This window comes from Amblyomma americanum, chromosome 6 (assembly GCF_052857255.1).
Source record: "Amblyomma americanum isolate KBUSLIRL-KWMA chromosome 6, ASM5285725v1, whole genome shotgun sequence".
Lineage (NCBI taxonomy): Eukaryota > Metazoa > Arthropoda > Arachnida > Ixodida > Ixodidae > Amblyomma > Amblyomma americanum.
In genome coordinates, this window is record NC_135502.1 from 8492859 (window position 1) to 8513736 (window position 20878).

At 49.7% G+C, this 20878-nt stretch overlaps 2 protein-coding genes across 3 annotated transcripts in view; both read left to right on the forward strand.

Moving 5' to 3' along the window:
• Positions 1 to 3324, forward strand: part of LOC144094540 (uncharacterized) — a 31000-nt gene extending 27676 nt beyond the window's left edge. For both annotated transcript variants that reach the window (XM_077628457.1, XM_077628456.1), the window contains exons 13-14: positions 733 to 839; positions 2976 to 3324. In XM_077628457.1, the coding sequence (XP_077484583.1) occupies positions 733 to 839; positions 2976 to 2987 (119 nt within the window). In that variant the 3' untranslated portion in view covers positions 2988 to 3324. The remainder of the gene's footprint in view (positions 1 to 732; positions 840 to 2975) is intronic.
• A 2125-nt stretch (positions 3325 to 5449) lies between these two features.
• Positions 5450 to 19526, forward strand: LOC144094541 (uncharacterized). Its single transcript, XM_077628458.1, has 5 exons — positions 5450 to 5699; positions 6916 to 7186; positions 8542 to 8931; positions 18243 to 18419; positions 19284 to 19526. The coding sequence occupies exons 1-5, from the start codon at positions 5620 to 5622 to the stop codon at positions 19461 to 19463; spliced, it is 1098 nt and encodes a 365-aa protein (XP_077484584.1). The 5' UTR covers positions 5450 to 5619; the 3' UTR covers positions 19464 to 19526.
• Positions 19527 to 20878: the final 1352 nt, after the last annotated feature.

Here is a 20878-nt window from a genome sequence, read left to right on the forward strand (position 1 = left end):
GCCTCAGACGTTGCCCCTTCTTTGTCCTCATCCTCCTTTTTTTTTTTGCCAAAGTATTGAAAAAACTGAAGTGGACTGCAAGAACTTGAAGAAGTTTTGCGGTAACATACTAAGAAACGTAACATAACAGCTTCCATTAAAAAATGCAGTGCCAGCAGTTTTGTGTTGAGGTTCGATATAAATGATTTGTTGTGAATCTCGGGCTAAGGTATATTTGTATGAGATTATCAAGAATTTATTTCGCTATGTTCTCGTGTTTGCTTAGAGTGCTCAGTCGTGTGACATTTATATATTTAAAATTTTTGGAAATATCTAATTTAGCTCGCCTGTGCTGGCTCCCCTGGTCTCCTTTGTGTTGTTCTTAACGCCCAAGTATTTGAGGTTCCTCACCATTCTTCTTTCGCTTACATGTGCACTCATCTGTTTTGCTGCGTAATAAATTAAACCACTTCTTATTTGCTCTTCCGTTAGGAGCATTAAAATATCCTGTTTTGAAACTAGCGACAACGAGTACGCTTACGGAATTAAGAAGAGCCGCCGTGTTTTTAACTTAAGCAACATTTTCCTGCATCACAGACACTGCAGGAAGTTTTCAGCTCTGTTTCATATTGTAGTCCAGCAAACCCGTCATTTTGTGAAAACGTATCGAAGTAACAAAGCCGCTATTCGGGGTCGGCGGTAACTCGAACCGTTTTTCTCCTTCATATGACTCGTTTGTTTGGCCTATTCCAGTGAGAAAAAAGCTCCTCAGTCTGATACCGAAAGAGGGAGGAATTGAACCAGAAATAAAAATCAAATGCCATTGCCAGAATAATCTTGCTCAAGGAACCACTAATCAGGTATGCAAATCCACTACCAGAAAGTCTTGCCTGTGAAAAGTGCACCAGATATATAAGGACTTATGTTCGTTTCATACAGGGTCTCTGTTTAGAAACAGTGCTTCCAATGTATAAAAAAAATAAGGATCTCTGACTTCTATAAAAGCAAACCAAATGGCAGATGTATACTCGAAAAACCGGGTGCAGCTGCTGCACAAATTAATTCCCCCCACTCATGCATATCAGAAATCAGAAATATTGTATTGATATTGCATGGTTTTACATTACCAGTTTAATAAAAGAGGGGCCCCAGAACACAGCACATGAGTTCGAATTAGGAGCACGTATAAATTAAAGTCAGTACATCGGAAGTGATCTTTACTGATACAAAATGAGTGCAAGAATGATTAAACAAGAACTAAGAACAGTAACAAACTGCAGAAAACTGCGAACAAGTTAGTATAGATTTTTTATTTTTCTTAGGGTTCAAGTAATCGAACTGCTTGTTTGTATAAACCGAACAGAGCATCTGGGGTAACAGTTCGTGATAACTTGTTCCACAGCTTTGTCGAAAAAAACAAAACGAAAGTGGCAACGGTCCATAAATTCTTTGAATGAATAATGCTGCTAAAGTGGGGAATGAAACTGATCGGAGTGTAGGTATTCCTGGACGAATTGTGGCTGTTATGGAAGGGCGGCTGAAAATAAGAAGAATCACTTTATAAGTTATGAACCCACATTGTTGCTGCTGTTGCTTCTGTGGAAAGGGCCTATGCCCACAGCGAGCAATTGGCTAGGGTTTAGTGCAGACTCAAAAGAAAGAGAGACTACCTATGGGCTCAGACGATTCAAACGGCATTGGATTCAGTGCTTGCAACTCAATCAAGACATCCACCTCCTCCTCCGTAAGCTAAGGATTCTTCCTTCTCTTGAGTGCTCTATTATTCCATGCTCACTTTGATGACATGAATAGCCTGGCTTTGCAATATGCAGTGCACGCTTTTAAATAGATGGGGGTTCTTAACTCTTAACGAGGCGGGCTTTACCAACTGGAGTGTCATCCAGCCTATTTATGTTGTGCGGGCCTAAAAGTGTTGCCGCGAAGTGCGTTAAAAAAAAAAAAACGGGTGAATATCACGTGTGCAAGCCATGAAATGCACTTCTGCTTAAGAAAAAAAAAATTATCAAAAGCGTGCAATACAAAAGCTGCTAAAATTTCTGCTCACACTTATCACAATATATAGCAAAGCAGATTCTTTGGCTCTGTTGCGAGTGTCGAGACCAAGGTGTGCGTTGGCATCTCCATTGTCCAGGTCATTGTACAATGCCGTCAACACCCTTCATTCGCAATCTATCCCTCCCCTTTCCTTCCCTTCCTCTTCCCCCGGGTGGAGTAGCAGGGCAGAGCCACGTTGCTACGGGCCGACCTCTTCGCCTTTCTCGCATTAAGCATTGCTTTCTGTCGTTCTCTCTTCGTTCAGGTGATACGTTTCTAGGAAAGGTTAACAACCTATTTAAACGAGAAGATGCAACCATCAGTGCAATCACTCCCTTCATGGCGTTACCGAAGGAAAAGAAGAAAGAGAAAAAGAAGCGACTTGTATTCACTATCAGTAGACACATTTCGCGTCTAATACCAAACAACAGCCAAAGCAGATGTCAAGTTTAGACCCTATGAATTAACCAAAGAATTAGCCGCGTAAGCCGAAGCTTATCAGGCCGCATTTTTGTTCGTCTGCGTTCTTCTTGGTGTAAGTTCATCTGCTCTCGGTTTGAAACTGTTTTGCCCAACAAGGAGATACAGAGTGTACAATTTCTTCGTCTAGCAAGATATAGATATGAAAGTCACTGAGACTGGTTTGCAATCCCCGGGGCTTCGTCGTCAGGTTGAACGCTCTTAAACCTCGCCGATCACGAACGCCTTGCCCAGACAAAGACGAGACCTCTTGACGAAACGGTTGCTGGGATGTTCCCTTCTTTTACTTTGTTCACTTTGTATTGCATATAAAATTTAAGTTATTTATGCAGGTGAACTTTCATGCATAAAAAGAGAACGAAATCTCTAGCGCAGTTTTTGAAGATGAGATTCAAAGCATAGTAAGGGAATAAACGCACTGTGGTAACCATAAGTAACACTATTCGCTTTACTGTTTGCAGGTCTTCAAGTGACAAGGTCCCAACATCTGGCTCGTTTGGAGCATCATGCTGAATTTACATGAAAACTTGTCATTTAAGCACGTGGTTTAGTCACCCTTTCATTTATATTTCGAAAACGCCCTGCACAATTTCACAATAAACATGTTGCGAATATCTTCGAACCGAATAGCTTTCGCTGCAGTGTGCGAATGGTTGAAAGGAAGTGGACAGCGCTGTGATCTCTCTAAAGCATTCATTGCAATTGCTGCGCCGCTAAATGCACGCCGAAAATAACAATCAATGTTATCGAAAATGTTGGAAATGACAGGTATGTCCGTTTAAGGGTTTGTTACGATACGCCAACAAAAAGTTTGATGAAAACTGCTGCATTGCATAGAACTAATTACAAATTCGGTTAGCTGGTTTATAGTGCTAATTTCTGCTTGAAATGCGAGGCCTTCTAACCGGACTGGTGGTGTACACTGCCGCAATGGATGTCATACTTGGCTCTGGGCCTGCATCTGAAATGAAAAGCGTGTGCCAGTTTTTTTTTCTGATGAATCTGCTACTTAGAACTGGCGCCCTATGTTTGCGTAGTATATTTAAGAGATAAATTTTAAGCGTTTATTTTAGGGCGAAATTAGCGAGGCGCGTCTCGAAGTTTGAGATATTCTGAGATTATTGAAGGTTTCATTTTGCGATATGGAATGTTTGCGGTTGAAGTTCTGTTTCTTTGACTCCAAGCTTCAGTTTGCTCAGCTATGCAAATCCGTTACAAAAAAAATCGCTCCTTTTTTTCAATATGTAGTATATACAATCCACAATGTGTAAAGGCTAGGAACATCGATAATGCCCTTGCGGAGCTTAGACTGCTTACCAGCAAGGCAGCTGATTTAGTGTAAAACGTGTCTCGGTGGGCCACTCTTGGACATAAAGTAATGCAAACAGTTGATCTATTTGGCACTGGAGTTTGAAAGCAACAGTGCAAATAGACGAAAGACGATGGAAGACACGGACATGACTGGTTCTTACTCGCAACTCAAGCTTCAGTAAGAAAACGCAGAACGTTAAAAATTGGGGAAAAAACGGGGGTCGGTAATAAATAGAGGTTTTTGCTCTTTTTTGGTGAGCTTGCAGAGAAGTTGCTCGTAATGTTTGTTTCGTTCATCGTCTTTCGTCTGTTCGCGCGGTAGTTTTCAAAATATAGAATAAGGCATGCATACGCCAAAAAAGTATTGGATCAACTTTCCGCGAATCGTAGGCTCGAAATTGAAGAACTTATTCTCAACACGTGGAAAACTCATTTCCTATCGTAACCAGGTTAACCAGTTAATCATATTCGGCAGCCATTCTGCCTGCACAAGTCGTCAAATGGAGTTTATTTTTCGCACTCATTACCAGAATGACTTGTCAGCATACCGATATTCGCTTTTAATATTTCATTATGTAGTATGACCCCGATTTTCGACCATAGCATTGTAGTGATGTTGAAAGGTACCAATTTTTGTGAGCTCCTCTGCTCTTCATACCCCTTCCCCTCCCCCGGGGCTTTTTTGCAAGAAGAGAATAACTGCGGAAGTAGCTTAGTGCTGCGCAGATGGCGACAATCTGAGTTACGTTCTGCATTTGCGGCAGCGGAACGTTTGTAAATGTTAAGTCAGCGGTGTCAAAGTGAAATGTACTGAAACATCTTCATACCTCCGGTAGACGTATTTAGGCTCATGATGATGATGACGATCCCCATACCTGCGCGCTTTCAGTAGTGACCGTTCATATACAGGGCGACGCTGGGTGTTGGTATTCACTTTCACTGACCTTTTAAAGTTCGGCTAGGGCAGTGTAGTGCACTGTCAGCCACGATATGCACCTAGGGATCAGATATATACTTTTATTGAGAGGCGATATTCGCTTCGCAAAGCAATGTCAGAAACAACTGCGCCCGAATGCCGTCTGTTTCACGTAACGGGATGCTCACAGCGCAAAAAGCAGCGTAAGTTTGCACAGCGCTGTTAATTAAATGCAACCGACAAAACAGACGGAGCCCGAGCTACCAACTGACCGATGGGTGGAGTGAATAGCGTCCACTTTGCCTTTCGCAGTACGTACGACTTCCGTTTTTGCGCTTCGCTTGACAACAGGACGAGAAAACACTTAGGCGAGAAGGCCTGCGAGCGCGCCACTCGCTGGTATGAACCCTGCGGTGCACTAGGTGTGGCGCCTTGTAAAGGTCAAGGTCTTTTAGCGTCATGGCTGAAATCCTGGGCACTTATATTAGACGCGATTTGTCGATAAAGGACGGGACAGAGCGCAACCAGCTAGGTCAATTTTCTACGTTTGTGCCTTGTCCGAAAAGCGGCAAAAGTACATAATATCTTACTTTCATCGTCTTATTCATCGCGCAGCACCTAAAGCGAAGGAAAAGCTCACCATGCCTTGCTCTGATTTTGCATGAAGAATATTTGCCTGAAATACCATTTCACTTAAGCCCTCTTCCAGCGAAATTTTCAAGCTCGTATCAAGATTAATGCCACTGCAGTATGCTCTTATTATTGTGCTTATTTAAGGGGAGCCAATAAAGAAAGAAAACGTCCCATTTCATCTGTCAATATCACGAGTTCGCAAGATTACTGCAGCTCATTATGTGAAGAAGAAGACGAAGAGGAAGATGGTGGACGACGGAAATCCTCATCGTGCCTTACCACTGAGGACATCTGCGACAAGAAGCGGCGCTTCGATTTACAAATGGTATGCTCGTGCCTTTATTCTTGCAAGAAGATAGTGCCTGCATGCTCTTGTGTCCTCGTGATGGTAAATAAGCATGTTTCAGTTTTCATTGATTGGTGCGCACTGCACGACAGGTCTAAACAAGGGTGAGGCATGTTGCTGCCTGTACGCGGAAGCAGCGCAGAAGGCGGAGATCCGACTAGGGGTGGGGGGGGGGGGGGGGATGCACGCCACGTGACCGGGTGGGCCAGCACCTCGTGTCTGGTATTTAAACATCTCATATCGCTGTCATTGGTTGATCACCGGTTGTGTGCAGTAGTCTCCCGCAGTCGAAAACCCGCCGGCGAGGAAACCGAGGAGTGTTTTCCAGCTCCCGTGATTCTCTCTCCCCCTACCCCCCTACCCCCCCCCCCCCCCACACACACACACACACACACTCAGAGCACACACCATAGCCTTGACCTCTGACGCTTTGAGTGAGAAAATGATTTCAGCGTGTGGCTAACGAGCCAGTAATTTAGGGCACACACTTGTGCCGCATTCGACCTCACTTAGAAGATACTAGCGTTACCGAGCACGGGCGTAACACGGTCGGTATTGAAATTGTATTGGAAGCAAGGCTTGAAGGTGTCAGGGAAACTAGTGCTCCGTTTCTGCCTGTTTCACGTCAAAAGGAAGCAGGAGGCCTGCTTCTGTGCTCGCTGCGAGGAAGGCAGTCTCTGGAAAAGCTCCGGGTACTTCAATTGTACCTCAGTATTTGTTCTCGTTGGACTACTCGCTTTTTGAAGCATGACAGCGCGGGCAACAGGACGAAGAGAGGAAAGAACAACACGAGCCCTGGATATTGATTTACAGTTTTCTTTTTATTTTTTGTCGGGCTATGCAGTCAGGAAACTTAAAAATTCAGGAAAACTCGTAAGCTCTAAACGTGCGGGCTCATTGCTCGTTAATGCTTGGAAGCTTCTGCGTACGGTTCTGCATACTCCTGAACAACGGACTGCACACGGTGAAAATGTTTGCACTCAGTTGTTCTATGTCGCTGTTTTCTTGTTTTCGCCGCGGCCAATTCCTTGCTCAGAAGTTAGCTGGCTCTTGCAAATCACTGCTCCTTGCCGCCAGTACTCAGCTGAAAGAAGTGTTCGGGTGTTCACCACCGTGGCGTCATGGCACGCAGGGAGCTTTCAGAGGCACCTTGAGAGTTGAGCTGCAGCTCCAAACGTTTGTCGCCTTACCGCAGGCGCGGCATCCTCCTGCTCGCCTGGGTGTCCACTCGGCCAAACGCGGCCCTGGCCGGAGCCCTGGACGATGCCATCCGCACGAACGGCTCGAGCGAGCTGCCCTTCTTCCGGCTGGACGCGTCTCAGGGCGTGCTTACTGGGAACTCCCTGTCCAATTTCACCTGCATCGCGGTCACCGGCGGGGACGTCAGTTTCGCCTGGTCCCTCGCTGGGAAACCCATCGATGCGAGACTAATTGGCGAGACGCTCCGCGTCCCCATCCCGGCCATGGTGAGCCGGGCACGAGGTCGCGGATCGGGTCCCGACCACGGCGGCCGTAGTTTCTAAGAGGCGAAAGGCAAAAATGCCCGTGTGCTGCGCGATGTCAGGCGTTGCAAGAGTTCCGGGCGCTCTGGAGCAGTCCACTAGCGCGGCATCCTCTCTTCATATGAGTGCATTCCCTCTTGTCTGCACCACCTCTTCCTGGTGGGTTTCCTCTGATGTGAGAAAGAAAATGAAATAAAATAAATGCAATATGCTAGAAAATGTGCATAGTGAGGATTAGAGCATGCACCACAGAAACGTCATTCAGGTTCCTGTAATCCCAATTTAAAACGGATAAGAAGGAAATGTGTGTAAAAGCGATAACACGCTTATAACGTAACAGATCTAAAGTTTGTAGAAGTAATATGGGCTTAAAGAATTTTTATAGTCATGAACTGCTATTGGACCGAAAAGAACGACATGCGGACCTAGGTGAAGAAAGATATCACATATTATACCTGTTCTGTAGGCGGAATGATTCATGAGCGCACCTCGAGTATTAGTACTGCACCAGAAACTGTATCAATTTCTTACCGGATATGGCCTCTGTCTTTGAACGCATTAAACTAAGCATGGGACGACCGACGGTGAGCCCCATTTGTTTCGTATGTGCGACTTCCACAGCGGCAGCTTTGGTGGAAAGCGGAAGCAATATGGCGTCAAGAGGCTTTCTGCTCGACGCGCACCGCTTGAACTGCCGCAGCATGATGCTACTTCAAGGCGATCAGCATTAAAATGGGGTCGTTCCTTTGCTGGGCTAGCCACCAGCGTCAAACGTATGACATCTGATGCGACTGGAACAGTTCGAGACAGATCAGAGGTTAAAGATGCCCCTCAGTCATACCTCCTGCTCTAAAGGAAAAGAAAAAAACCTAGCAGATAGCGAAGTGAATGATGAAGTTTTATCGGGGGGAAGGATTTCTGTTATTATTGTAAAATACTGTTTCAGCTAATAGCCATGCATACTCAGCTATTGCGAATTCGGAAGTGTTTTAAGGACCTTTGGGGCCAGTTGTCAAGATTGTTACAAGCCTCTTTTTCTTCCTGGCCCCATTGTGGGTGCAATCTATCAAGTACCCGCACGACGTGGAAAGGCCGGTCGCAGTACCGCTAATATCTGGAACCTTGCACCACGCTCCAAGCAGCTCACACTAGACCTGTTGATCGAGCTGATCGCACCGCAACTAAGAAGGTCGGACCAGTATTACTCCCTTTCATCCAGCGCACCCATAGTGTACTGGGAGAGAACTGCATCAAAACATGACAAGACCACTGTATACTTGGCTTGTGATAACATTTTTGCTCTCACTTCCGACATGCAGGGCGTAGATTTGCACGTGAGCTTCGCCAGCCTGAGCGCGTTCCTGATGGGCCAGGCCGAGCGTGCCAGCGTCACGTGCCGCGTGCAGCTGCTGCACGGCGTGCCTACGGCGCTGCTGCTGTCCGCCGCCGTGCGGGCCGGACCTCAGCGGCTGCACAGCGGCTTCGGCGACCGCTGCCGGGGCTCCGCGGCCAGGGGCTGCGTGGGCGAGGCCACCGTGTGCGACCCGCGGCCGGGTCACGGGCTGTGCGTGTGCGACCCGCACCGAGCGATGTACGAAGACGAGCTGCGCACGTGCGTGCTGCGCAAGCAGCTCGGAGAGCCGTGCCTCTTCGAGGAGCACTGCGACGCGCGCAACCAGCGCTGCCACCGCAACCTATGCGTTTGCCAGGTGCGGGTGCGCGTTCTGGGGGTGTGCGAGCATCGCCGGTGTGGTATTGACATTTTCTGCACTTTATAGGCGTCTGTAATATAGAGAATGGTGAGAGTCCTAGGTGCTTGTAACGTGGAGAATTTCTGACCAGTTTGCTCGAAAATGTAAGAGAATTTGGAGGCCTCAAAATGGCGACATTTTACTTCACAGCTAGGCTCTCATGAAATTCATAGAAATTGGCAAAATGCAAAGCTAGAAACTTGTAAACATAATGGTACGGATTGAACCTTGGCTGCTGCTGGAGTTTTCAAGACCAGGACCCTAAACACCCGAACAAGACGATTGCTTGTCCGGAAGGCGTAATCACGACCTGGAATAAAACAGTAAAGCAAAATTAAGTTAAACTTAACACAAAGTAGCTATAAACCACTGCACACATCTGCTTCATTGTTGTCATCTTTTTCGTTCTTGTTACCTGGACCATCGCTTTTTCGTCTTCAAGCAATCAATTTCAAGCAAACTGTGTCAGCTTAAGCTCTTGCGAGTGACTGCCATAAACTGTAGCATAAAAGCTGCAAGAGAAACTTGAAGAAATCAATGTAGCCTATTCGCCCATGCATCCTGTGGTCTCCGAGTCTGAGTGACGCTTCTTTTCCAGGCTTCATGCTAACGTCCAGGTTTTGCACCTGCCCTTTTAGAGCCTAAAATCTGTGAAATGGTGCACGTGAGAAAGTAACCTGGACATGCTTGTGGAGGAAAAGTGGAGGGGACACTTAAGCTCTGCCTTAAGGTTATGACGCGATACCGTAAGGGTTCAATTCCGACATGTGCTGCAGGTCATTCTCTACTTACATTTGTGACATTCCTTGTGTGCTACGAGGTACATTCCTTGTGTGTGCTACGAGGTACATTCCTTGTGTGTGCTACGAGGTACATTCCTTGTGTGTGCTACGAGGTTCCACGTTCGACGGCGCGGCGTAGACGGAGACCCAGATGACAGGCATCATCAATTACCCAGCCATGCTCGTTGAGAGTGACAACCAGAACGAAGGGGTTTAAGCCCAACCGGACCCGCCGCCGCGGGGAAACGGGCTTATCCTCCCCAATTGGCGTGGCGGTTCCAGGGGCGGCCCTTCCGAGCACATTCCAGGACAAGTGAACTGTCAGCGGGCCAGAGCGCGCCTTACCTTGAGGAGCGAGTGTCAGTTGATGGATGGAGAATGGAGGCCGGTGACCCGCGGGAACTGTCAGCAAGCCAGAGCACGCCTTACCACAGCCGACGCTATGCGCTACCTCGAAGACAACCTTCTTTCCCGCGGACTCAACACGTGAGGGGGGCGAGACCACGATGCGGTGGTATGTTTGTGCGCCCAAGTGAAAGCCCTAGCCCCCCCTCCTTCCCCTCCGGCGTGGGCGTCCTCACCCTAGGGAGTGTGGAGAAGAGGATATAAAAATCGAGAAGCAGTACGGAAGAGACGCTCAGGACGACATCGTTCGCCAAGAGGGCCTTCAGCGCCGAAGCCCGACGGCGTGCAGCTTCTGCCAGCAACCGCTCGAGCCCAACTCCGGAGCCACTCCATCGCCCCCATGAAGTCGTCGGCACGTAAGCTCGGACGCCCCAGCCTCTGATGTATAATCTTAATCATGTGTAATTATTGAATATACCTGTTTGTTTAAACTGAGCCATACGGTGTCTCTTTGCCTCTCCGTCCCGTGTGGACCTGCGCATTATGGGGGTCATCACACTGGTGTCAGAAGTGGGGTCTCAAAAGCAAATGTCCTCTGAATGCTGCGACATTCATGACTTCAAAATTGTAATCAAAAGGGAATCACGGGACTGATTGTGGGACTTTTACCCCATTTGAGAGGCTTGAGGCACCGGAGGGCTTGAAAAAAAAAATGTCTTTATCTGAGGGAGCTCCCACTCCACAGCCGTCGCTCGGAGCAAGCATGCTGGCATTAGGAAGCGTCATTCCGACGTTTACAGGAGATAAGACAGGGGTTCCAATCTGCGATTTCTTTTCCATGCTAGAGGAGATTGGGAAAATGGGGGGATGGTCCGATGCTCAAATGCTGGGAATGGCGAGGTGTAAGATGGCAGGAGCTGCTCATGATTTTGCATGGCGAGACGAAAAAGTAAAATCCACAAAATCATTTGCGGAATTTAAGAAGCTCGCGTTTGAGCATTTCGACACTGAACCACGTCACGTGCGGGTACAGAGGTTCCGTGACGCCGGACAGATGGTAGGGGAGGACGTGCGAACGTTTGCGTCGCGGCTTCAGCGCTTAGCGCGCGATACGTTAAGCAGAGAGGAGGAAGGAGACCAGCTAAGGAAGAAATACGCGGAGGATCTTCTTAAAGAGGAAATGACCGCTTTGTTCGTAGCTGGTCTGCAAGACCCCGTGTGCCGGTTCGTGCTCTCGCGCAAGCCGAGCAATTTCGACCAAGCCGTGGCGGCCGCATTGGATGAGGAACGAAATGAGGCGTTAACGACAGCCGCAGCGAGAGTACGCGTCATAGAGAGAGCGGTGCTCAACCCTGAGGTTGCTCTCTTGACAGAGCGGTTAGATCACTTAGAAAAGCTGCTATCTCAGCAGGTGGAACGCCAGGTTGAAGCGCGCGCTCAACAGTGCCCATTCGCTGGAAACCGGAGACCGCCACAAAGCTACAGGCGCGGTATGCGAGATTTTGAAGAAATCGTATGCTTCGCTTGCCAGGGTCGTGGACACATCGCCAGGTTCTGCCAAAACGTGCGCCGTGGGGAGCCACAAAGAGAAGCAGGCGAGACACGCCCTAAGCAAGCCTACAGCGGGGCTCCAGATACCGAGACAAAAAACTAGTTAGTCCTCCCCAGCCTGAGGAGCGTGGGGAGGGAGCAGTGGATGATGAGGTGGTGGTAGTTTGTGTGGCCGACGAGGCATGCCCTGTTGTGCGTTGCAAGTTAAATGGTTGTTGCATGGAATTGTTGATAGATACGGGGTCAAAGGTGACATTGCTTAAGGAGAGCAGTTTTAACACGCTTCGAAGGAAGGGGGACCGCGAGGTGTTGGAAGCGTCTGGTGGTATGGCAACCAAATTTGTAGGCATAACGGGGGATCCTCTTGGCATAAGTGGACTCTACCGGTTACACTTCTCTCTCGGCGGAATTGCATTGGCGCACCCCTGCTACGTATGCCCGGACACGGTGTCTCTGCCAAACGGAGTGTCAGGTATATTAGGACAGGATTTTTTGAGAAAAGGGAAGGTAGTAGTCTCATTCTCTGAGGAAGAGGTTAATGCGGGCGGATCAAAAGTTCCGTTTTTGAACAGGAGAGGGGCTGAGATTCGCATTACCGATATTGACACCCGTCAAACAGTGGGATCATTGGAGAAGGTATATTCGCGGGTTGCCGTCAGGCTGGTCGATGAGGCGGTCGTCCTTCCTTGGTCGGAGCACATTTTGTACGCGTTTGTGCCTTCAGATGTAGAGAGCGGCGCCGTGGGAGTGCTTGAGCCGGTCGACTCTCTCAGCAATGGCCTGAAGGCAGCCGCGTGCCTCGTGACAGTTAATGACGCCCACAGAGTGCCCCTACGGGTGGTTAACTGTAGCCAGCAGCCACTGAGCCTTCCCAAGAACAAAACATTGGCTTTCTTCACCTCTGCGATAGAGAAACGTGAGCCCACCGATACGGTACTCGCAACTGTAGAGCATGCTAGTCCTCCGGCTGCTCCAAAGGTGTCATTCGATCTTTCTCACGTAAATTCCAGGGAGAGGGAGGCTCTGGCTGGTTTGCTGAACGACTACTCGGAGGTATTCGCCGCGTCCAACCTGGATTTGGGCTGCTGTGGCGTTATAAAGCACAGGATAGAAACCGGCACTTCATCGCCCGTTTACCAGCGTGCGTACAGGATTCCTTACTCCCAACGTGGGGAGATGGAGCGGCAGGTGCAGGACCTGATTGATCGCGGCATTGTCGAACACTCAAAGTCACCCTGGGGAGCACCAGCACTATTGGTGGAAAAGCCAGATGGCTCGTATCGATTGGTAGTGGACTACCGCAAACTAAATGCCGTAACTCGCATCGATCCATACCCCATCCCCAATATACAGGAGACGCTTTCTCAGCTGGGCTCTGCCAGGTACTTCACGGTAGTGGACATGGCGGCGGGATTCTGGCAGATAGCAATGGATCCGGCAGATGCCGAGAAAACGGCATTCAACACGCCCTCAGGGCACTATGAATGGAAAAGAATGCCGATGGGTCTGGCCAACAGCCCTGCTGTCTGGCAGAGAACCGCTGATGTTATCCTGGCAGGTCTTCTGGGGAGGCTGTGCTTCGTGTATATGGATGACATTATCATATACAGTGACAGTTTTGAGAACCATTTGCGCGATATTGAGCAGGTTTTGGTGCGACTAAGAGGAGCGGGTCTCAAGCTGAAGCCCTCTAAGTGCCAATTCCTCAAAAACGAGGTGAAATACCTCGGGCACGTTGTTTCAGCTGACGGCGTGCGACCGGACCCTGAGAAACTAAGGTGTGTCTCGGATTTTCCATCCCCGACTAGCGTCCGCCAGGTCCGGCAGTTTCTCGGCCTGATCGGTTACTACCGAAGGCACATAGAGGAGTTCGCCAAGCTCGCTAAGCCGCTCACCGCCTTAACAGCCAAAAATGTCGCCTTTCGCTGGGACGAAAACGCGGAGAATGCTTTTGGGGCCCTGAAAAGGAAGCTAATGAGTGCACCGCTGTTGCGCCACCCGGATTTTAATTTGCCCTTCATTATGGCCACAGATGCGTCAAAGTTCGCAGTTGGTGCCGTGCTATCTCAGGTTATCGAGGGCAAAGAACATTCCGTTGCTTTTGCTAGCCGACAGCTGAGCCCCACAGAGCAAAAGTACGGAGCTACGGAAAGGGAGTGCCTCGCCGTTGTCTGGGCAGTAAAGCACTTCAGATGCTACCTTTACGGCCGCAAATTCAAGCTAGTCACAGACTGCCATCCTCTGAAATGGGTGATGAGTGTCAGGGACCCTAGCTCGCGACTCGCTAGATGGAATCTACACCTGCAGGAATACTGCTTTGAAGTTGAGCACAAGTCAGGAAAGACACATCTGAATGCTGATGCACTCAGCCGCACAGCTGCCGTGGCAGCTATAGATGAGTTTGTCCCCGTAGTCGACCCCGCCGAATTACGCACAGAGCAGTGCAAAGATCCTGACCTGAAGCGAATAATCGAAAGCTTAGAGGGCGCACCACCGTCTCACCCCGAGCAGCTAGGTTATTTCATTGACAAAGACGGCACCCTGTGTCGGCGCACGAGGCCAACCAGGAAAGGGAGACCAGAGAAAACCGCTTGGGAGAGAGTCGTCATACCTCGGTCGTGGACAGAAAGGGTTCTTCGCGCGTTTCACGATGCGCCATGCGCCGGTCATTTTGGCGTAGCGAAGACACGCAGGCGTGTGGAGCGTTTGTACTTTTGGAGTGGCATGCGACAGGATGTTAGAGACTACTGTGCGAAGTGTCATTCCTGTCTCGAAAGAAAAACACCCAAGGGACGAAGACCAGCTCCAATTCAGCCGTTCTCTGAGGTTTCGGCTCCCTTCGAGCGGACAGGTATGGACATAATGGGCCCATTGCCCACGACCACTTCCGGAAACAAGTACATTTTAGTATTTGTCGATCACCTTTCAAAATACGCGGAAGCGGTAGCACTCCCAGATCAGAAGGCAGACACGGTTGCAAGAGCATTTGTCGAACAGATCGTGCTCCGACATGGACCCCCGAGGCAACTCTTGACAGATCGGGGAACGAACTTCGTGTCGCAGCTAATGAGGAGAGTTTGCGAGCTGCTTAAGATCGCTAAGAAGCAGACAACACCATACCATCCGGCTTGCAACGGCGCGGTGGAGCGACTGAACCGAACCGTGGCCGGGTTCCTGTCGCATTTTGTTTCGCGCGACCAGCGGGACTGGGACTTGTGGCTCCCGTATGCAATGTTTGCCTACAATTCCGCAGAACACGAGAGCACGGGCGAATCGCCATTCTTTCTTCTCTACGGCCGAGACCCGGGCCAGCCTAGTGAAGTGCCAGAGGGCCCCCGTCGTGTCCCATACGCTTCACTGGACGACTATAAGGTGGAGCTAGAATCGCGCTTGCAAGTGGCGAGGGACATCGCAAAGGAGGCCTTAAAGAAAGCGGCGAAGCGCAGGAAGGAGGTGCACGATCGCAGTGCTAGAGACGCGCCGTTTAATGTGGGGGACAGCGTGTACATTGAAAACTGCCAAAGGCAGATTGGGCTAGCTCGTAAGTTCCAGACGAAGTGGAGAGGACCGTGCGAGGTTGTCGAGAAGCTTTCTCCGGTAAACTTCAGAGTCCGAGACGTGAACCGGCGCTTGATAAGGATACACGCAAATCGCCTCAAGTCGGCACCGGTTCAGTATTCACGAAATGAGGAAAGGGAAAGCGCGGATTTTGATGGGGACAGAAGTGAAGAGGAGCGCGCAGATAGTTCGCAAGAAACGCCCTCTCCTGCATTTGTTCGGCAGGCGCCAGAGGTGACGGCCAGAATGCCAAAGGATTTACTTCATGCATGGCTAGAAGAAGAAGCGCGCGAGGTTGCCGCGCAGATAACGCCAGGAGAGGCTCCTGCCACGAGCCCTCGCGAGTCCCAAAGCAGACAAAGGGTCACAGACTTACTTAGTATGACTCATGAAGGCCGATATCCGCTGCGAAATCGGAAAGCTAAGTCGGACTAATGGTGTAAACAGAGCGGAGTTGTGAACTGGTCAGAATTGTGTAATGCCGCAGCTCATAACATTGCTATATGCGTATGTGTTAAGTTATCGGAGTTAGTAGTTAAACCTTTCTGTCATTAAGTAACACCTTCACAGGAGAGCATGCGGAGCGCATGCAGAACCTGCCCTACTTCCTTTCGTTATCTATATTTTTGTCTGTGCCGTGATCGTGCTAGAAGTGGGAGCTCCTTTGTAACTGTGGTAAATTTATTTCGTCCAGTTTGGACTAGAAAGGAGAGGCTTGGGTGCTGAGTTTCATGTTTATCTGTAAAAGAAGATCAGTGCTGCCCCTGGAGACGCCAGTTATGACAGCGGAGGCATATGGTGTTGTGCAGTGGTGTTGAGTGCAGCGAAAAGTGTTTTGTCGGACGCACTGTGCGAGGCGATTCAGAAAGACAAGGGGAGCTGCAGGGACTCAAATGTTCGGAGAACATTCTTCTGGAGGGTGAGCGAGTGTGACATTCCTTGTGTGCTACGAGGTACATTCCTTGTGTGTGCTACGAGGTACATTCCTTGTGTGTGCTACGAGGTACATTCCTTGTGTGTGCTACGAGGTTCCACGTTCGACGGCGCGGCGTAGACGGAGACCCAGATGACAGGCATCATCAATTACCCAGCCATGCTCGTTGAGAGTGACAACCAGAACGAAGGGGTTTAAGCCCAACCGGACCCGCCGCCGCGGGGAAACGGGCTTATCCTCCCCAATTGGCGTGGCGGTTCCAGGGGCGGCCCTTCCGAGCACATTCCAGGACAAGTGAACTGTCAGCGGGCCAGAGCGCGCCTTACCTTGAGGAGCGAGTGTCAGTTGATGGATGGAGAATGGAGGCCGGTGACCCGCGGGAACTGTCAGCAAGCCAGAGCGCGCCTTACCACAGCCGACGCTATGCGCTACCTCGAAGACAACCTTCTTTCCCGCGGACTCAACACGTGAGGGGGGCGAGACCACGATGCGGTGGTATGTTTGTGCGCCCAAGTGAAAGCCCTAGCCCCCCCTCCTTCCCCTCCGGCGTGGGCGTCCTCACCCCAGGGAGTGTGGAGAAGAGGATATAAAAATCGAGAAGCAGTACGGAAGAGACGCTCAGGACGACATCGTTCGCCAAGAGGGCCTTCAGCGCCGAAGCCCGACGGCGTGCAGCTTCTGCCAGCAACCGCTCGAGCCCAACTCCGGAGCCACTCCATCGCCCCCATGAAGTCGTCGGCACGTAAGCTCGGACGCCCCAGCCTCTGATGTATAATCTTAATCATGTGTAATTATTGAATATACCTGTTTGTTTAAACTGAGCCATACGGTGTCTCTTTGCCTCTCCGTCCCGTGTGGACCTGCGCATTATGGGGGTCATCACACATTCATAGACCATTGGGAGTCTTCATGCCCCTCCTGGCGCTGTGGTACAGCGGTTAGGCGACGCCCCACTGCCCTGCAATGGCAGGTGCTCCCAGCGGTGGGCCTTTTGGAGCCCAGGTTGCTCTTCCCGAGTGACCAATCACTAATTTAACTGCTACCTGCTACAGTGGGCAGTTTGCTTACCATCCGATGGGCAGGTTGTGATGGCGCCGCAAGGTCACGTGACCTAGGTGGCCCACCTGTCTCCTAGGTCGCTTTGTGGGCACACTGCCAGAGCCATGCTCGTGATTGTTCACTCAAAACGCCAACGTTGACAACGCCGACACCGGGTTTTGTGCGGAACGGGGCCTTTAACGCTATCGCGTTAAAACGCCCTGCGCATTTTGGTTACCGAGACTACGTTTGCTGAGAGAAATTCAATGTCTCGAACAGGAGAAGAAATGCCCGGTGCTTTATAGCCACGAACTGGGATCTCATCATTAAAAAAAAAGTTGCTGCGAATTTCTTCGCAGATGATGCGAGAAAGCACTGCGTGACACTTGTAGGAGCTAAGAATATCAGCAGTACGCTTTTTCAACTTTTCTGATCATCAATGCAAGAAACATACACAAGAAAAGTGTCTCCACATGTACACACGGTGACCCGCATATACAGGAGACATACACAACTTGTCACAGCAGGTGGCAAGCTGCCCGCAGGGTTGAGTGAAACCTTACTATGAAAAAAAAAAAAAACACCTGGCTCTCAGCAGCCCCACCGGTGGCTGTGTTTCAATCAACCACGTGGCGGGGCAGTGGCGCACCGCTTAACCGCGGTATCACTGCGCCAGGAGTGGTATGGGGACCCCCAGCGAGCTGCGAAGGTAAGGCAGGGAATGAACAATTCCGCATATACGAGCATTAACCCATTCACGCTATTGCGTCACACCTTTAAGGCGGAGCTACAACCGAATCAGGATCAACGGAAAATGCGTACGCATTCAAACGATCCATCGAGGATCGGCCGAGAGCTTTTTATTATATTATTTCTGTTCAGTGTAACTGGGAACATCGTGAATGCGTCAGATCCATTATACCTGCGAGTAACAGCTGTGAATACGACACCTGCGCAGCTGAGTAGCAGCTTTCGGCGCCACTTTTGATCCCATGCTTTTTTCTCGAGGACAGCGCTGAAACAGGGCCTTTCCTTGCCTATATTTTCCACCCATGTCGTAGGATTCGTACGAGCGCCGCGGCGAAGTGTGCACGCAGAACGCTTCCCTCAACGGTGTCTGCGACGCCTTTCGGCTGTGCCCCGAGGGCAGCGCCTGCACGGACAACCTGTGCAAGTGCGCCAAGGGCTACTACGACTGGGGCGGCAAGTGCCAGAGGCGCCTGATCACTGACAGCCAGGTATAGGCCATGTCGTGGAAAGCTTATCTTGCGCGATTGGCCTCCTCAGACCAGGCGAGGATTGTTATGCACATGTATCTTTTATAGAGCTTTTAAAACTCGCATCCATGCTCTTAAGCTAAAGGGTGGTGTGAACGGCGTTCAAAGTTTGTTGATTTGTCCAAATCCCCTTCGTGCTACTGGTTTTCTAGGGATTTTTAAAGTACATATCCGGAAGAATACAGATTTACAGCCTTTGGCATGCTGCCAGGATTGCAGCTTCTGTAAAACAGCTTCTGCCATGCTGGACACAATTTAAACGACGGCTGAAAAGCTACTGTAATTGTTCAATTGGAATAACCAGAGATGAAAATATATTTTTACTAATGCTAATAAACAACGTTTGCCTAGATTTGACAAGCATGGAGAATGTACGACAGCTGTGCTGCGATGAGGATGAGCTAGTGAAACACTTTCCGAAAGTAGACAAGCAACGCTATGTCTAAGAGGGCCCTGAACCATTTTTTGCTGCCGCTTCCCCTTCACTCCCCCCTGAGACCTTCCTCCTCTTGTGGCTGCTGCTGTAAGGTGCGAAAGGAAGGTTAGATGGAAAGCGCGCGAATATCCGAATTGTCGGTCAAACATGAGTCATCGCCGCCCTGAGTCCCTCTTCCTTTCCTTCTTAGCGGTGCACTCCATGAAGGCGCTTTCGTATTTCCCTACGCGAGAAACTGACAGAACGGAGTATTATATCTTCAAAGACGCCAGAAAGACCCCTGAAATAAGACAGAGGCTAGGAATCAAAATCGAAGAAAGCCCCCCCCCCCCCCCCCCCCCTCCGACTGAGAGCGGCTGATGCGGCGTACCACATGCTATCGTGCGCAGGGCAGGATGGCCATCGTGGGCATGCTGGTGCTGTGCACTTTCGTCGTGGTGCTGGCCATGGCGGCATTGGCATTCTACTTTTACCGCCATTCGTGTCGGCCATCGCTCATGATCGAGCGCACAGGCAGTTCCTGGGACTTCTTCCCCACCGCCACGACCATCAAGAGGGACTCGCTGTGAAGGCGGACACAGCCTGATGCCAGCCAGAGCGTACTTCTCAGTGTGGTAAACAGAGCTGCATGAGCTGCGGGACTCAGAAGCTGGTTTTAGGGACACTATAAATCGCTCCTGAAGTTACATCGGTAATGGATACGAAATCCATGCGATGCCCTACTTTTAAATATCCGTTTGCAATATAATCTTGGAACTGGGATGTATTTATGATCTAATTTTCAATAATGAGTGCCATGGAATGGCAGAATTAAATCAAGCGCCGCAAAGCAAACCGTTCACAGGTGCACCGATAAATTAGAGCACTAGCAGATGTCTACGGAAAGATCTGCTGCGAGTCGGTCTGCGTGAATTTGAGGTCTGCGTGCAGCTAACTAGAGACGCGCTAGTTGTCCTAAAAAGGGTTTACAAAGGCCATTTACAAAAATGTTACACATTTTTTCTTTTGTTTAGATTGTAATCAAGCTTATTAAACTTTAATTTAGCCTGAACAATAATATGTGTTACAGCAAATATTTTTACATCTTTTCCAAACACAAGAATGTAGATCTGTGAAACGTACATGACAACGGTCGCTTCTCGCAGTAATACTTTGCTGTCCGAAAGTAAGATGAGCTGCGTGGTGACAGCTGCAAAAGAATAACTGTCCGGATTGATGGGCTCAGAATTCCTTTCAGACACGCGCCGCTGTTACTCACAGCAGCGCCGGCTTTGTTAACACGTAGCCTAGGCTTCTGCTGGAGTGGCGGCGTGAATGCGCCAACCCTGGCCAGGCGAAGGTCGTCATGTAGACGCGTAGCCACTTTATTGCTTATCGCGCACAGAACGAGGGTTTGTCCTCGTATTTCGTTTTGTCTACTATCCTCTCTTCTGCACGCGCCCTCTCCTCCAGCCGCCTTTCCTGCCGCTTCGCTTCTGGCCCTGCGCTCTTTCCTGTCAGCTGCTGGTTGGATTTGTCCTTGACGAGCAAGGAGCGACGGCCGTCGGCTGGCAACTGAGCGCTCTTTGAGCTGGCAACTGAGCGCTCTTTAAATCGGACCTGTAGGATAGCGACAAATGCCCTTACCACAGTCGAATGCTGAGTTTTGATTCCGGAGACTTACTGTGTATTAAGCATACATGACGGCAGCCAACAGTCCCGAAACCAAGGACCATAGGGGATGTCTTTTTTCTAATTTGTAGTTTTAATTAACGGAAGGTTAATAAAAGCAGCAGAAAAAAACAACCACATTGTGCCAGTGGGATCCGAACCCACGACCTCCGAATTTCGCGTCCGGTGCTCTACCAATTGAGTTACGGCGACAGCTGTCCAACCTTTTGCTTTCGGGGGTACTTATGAGTACTGTAACCGAACCTTGAGAGTGTTCACCAGCGCAACCCTCGTCCATAGCGGCGGACGTAGGACGTCCTGTATTATAGCGAGT

Bases quoted from the DNA above. Each gene is read 5' to 3' on its own strand.
- LOC144094541 (XM_077628458.1), top strand. From the start codon at position 5,620: ATGGTGGACGACGGAAATCCTCATCGTGCCTTACCACTGAGGACATCT. The intron at 7,187-8,541 runs GTGAGCCGGGCA...TCCGACATGCAG, and splicing joins GCGTCCCCATCCCGGCCATG to GGCGTAGATTTGCACGTGAG. The intron at 8,932-18,242 runs GTGCGGGTGCGC...CCCATGTCGTAG, and splicing joins GCAACCTATGCGTTTGCCAG to GATTCGTACGAGCGCCGCGG.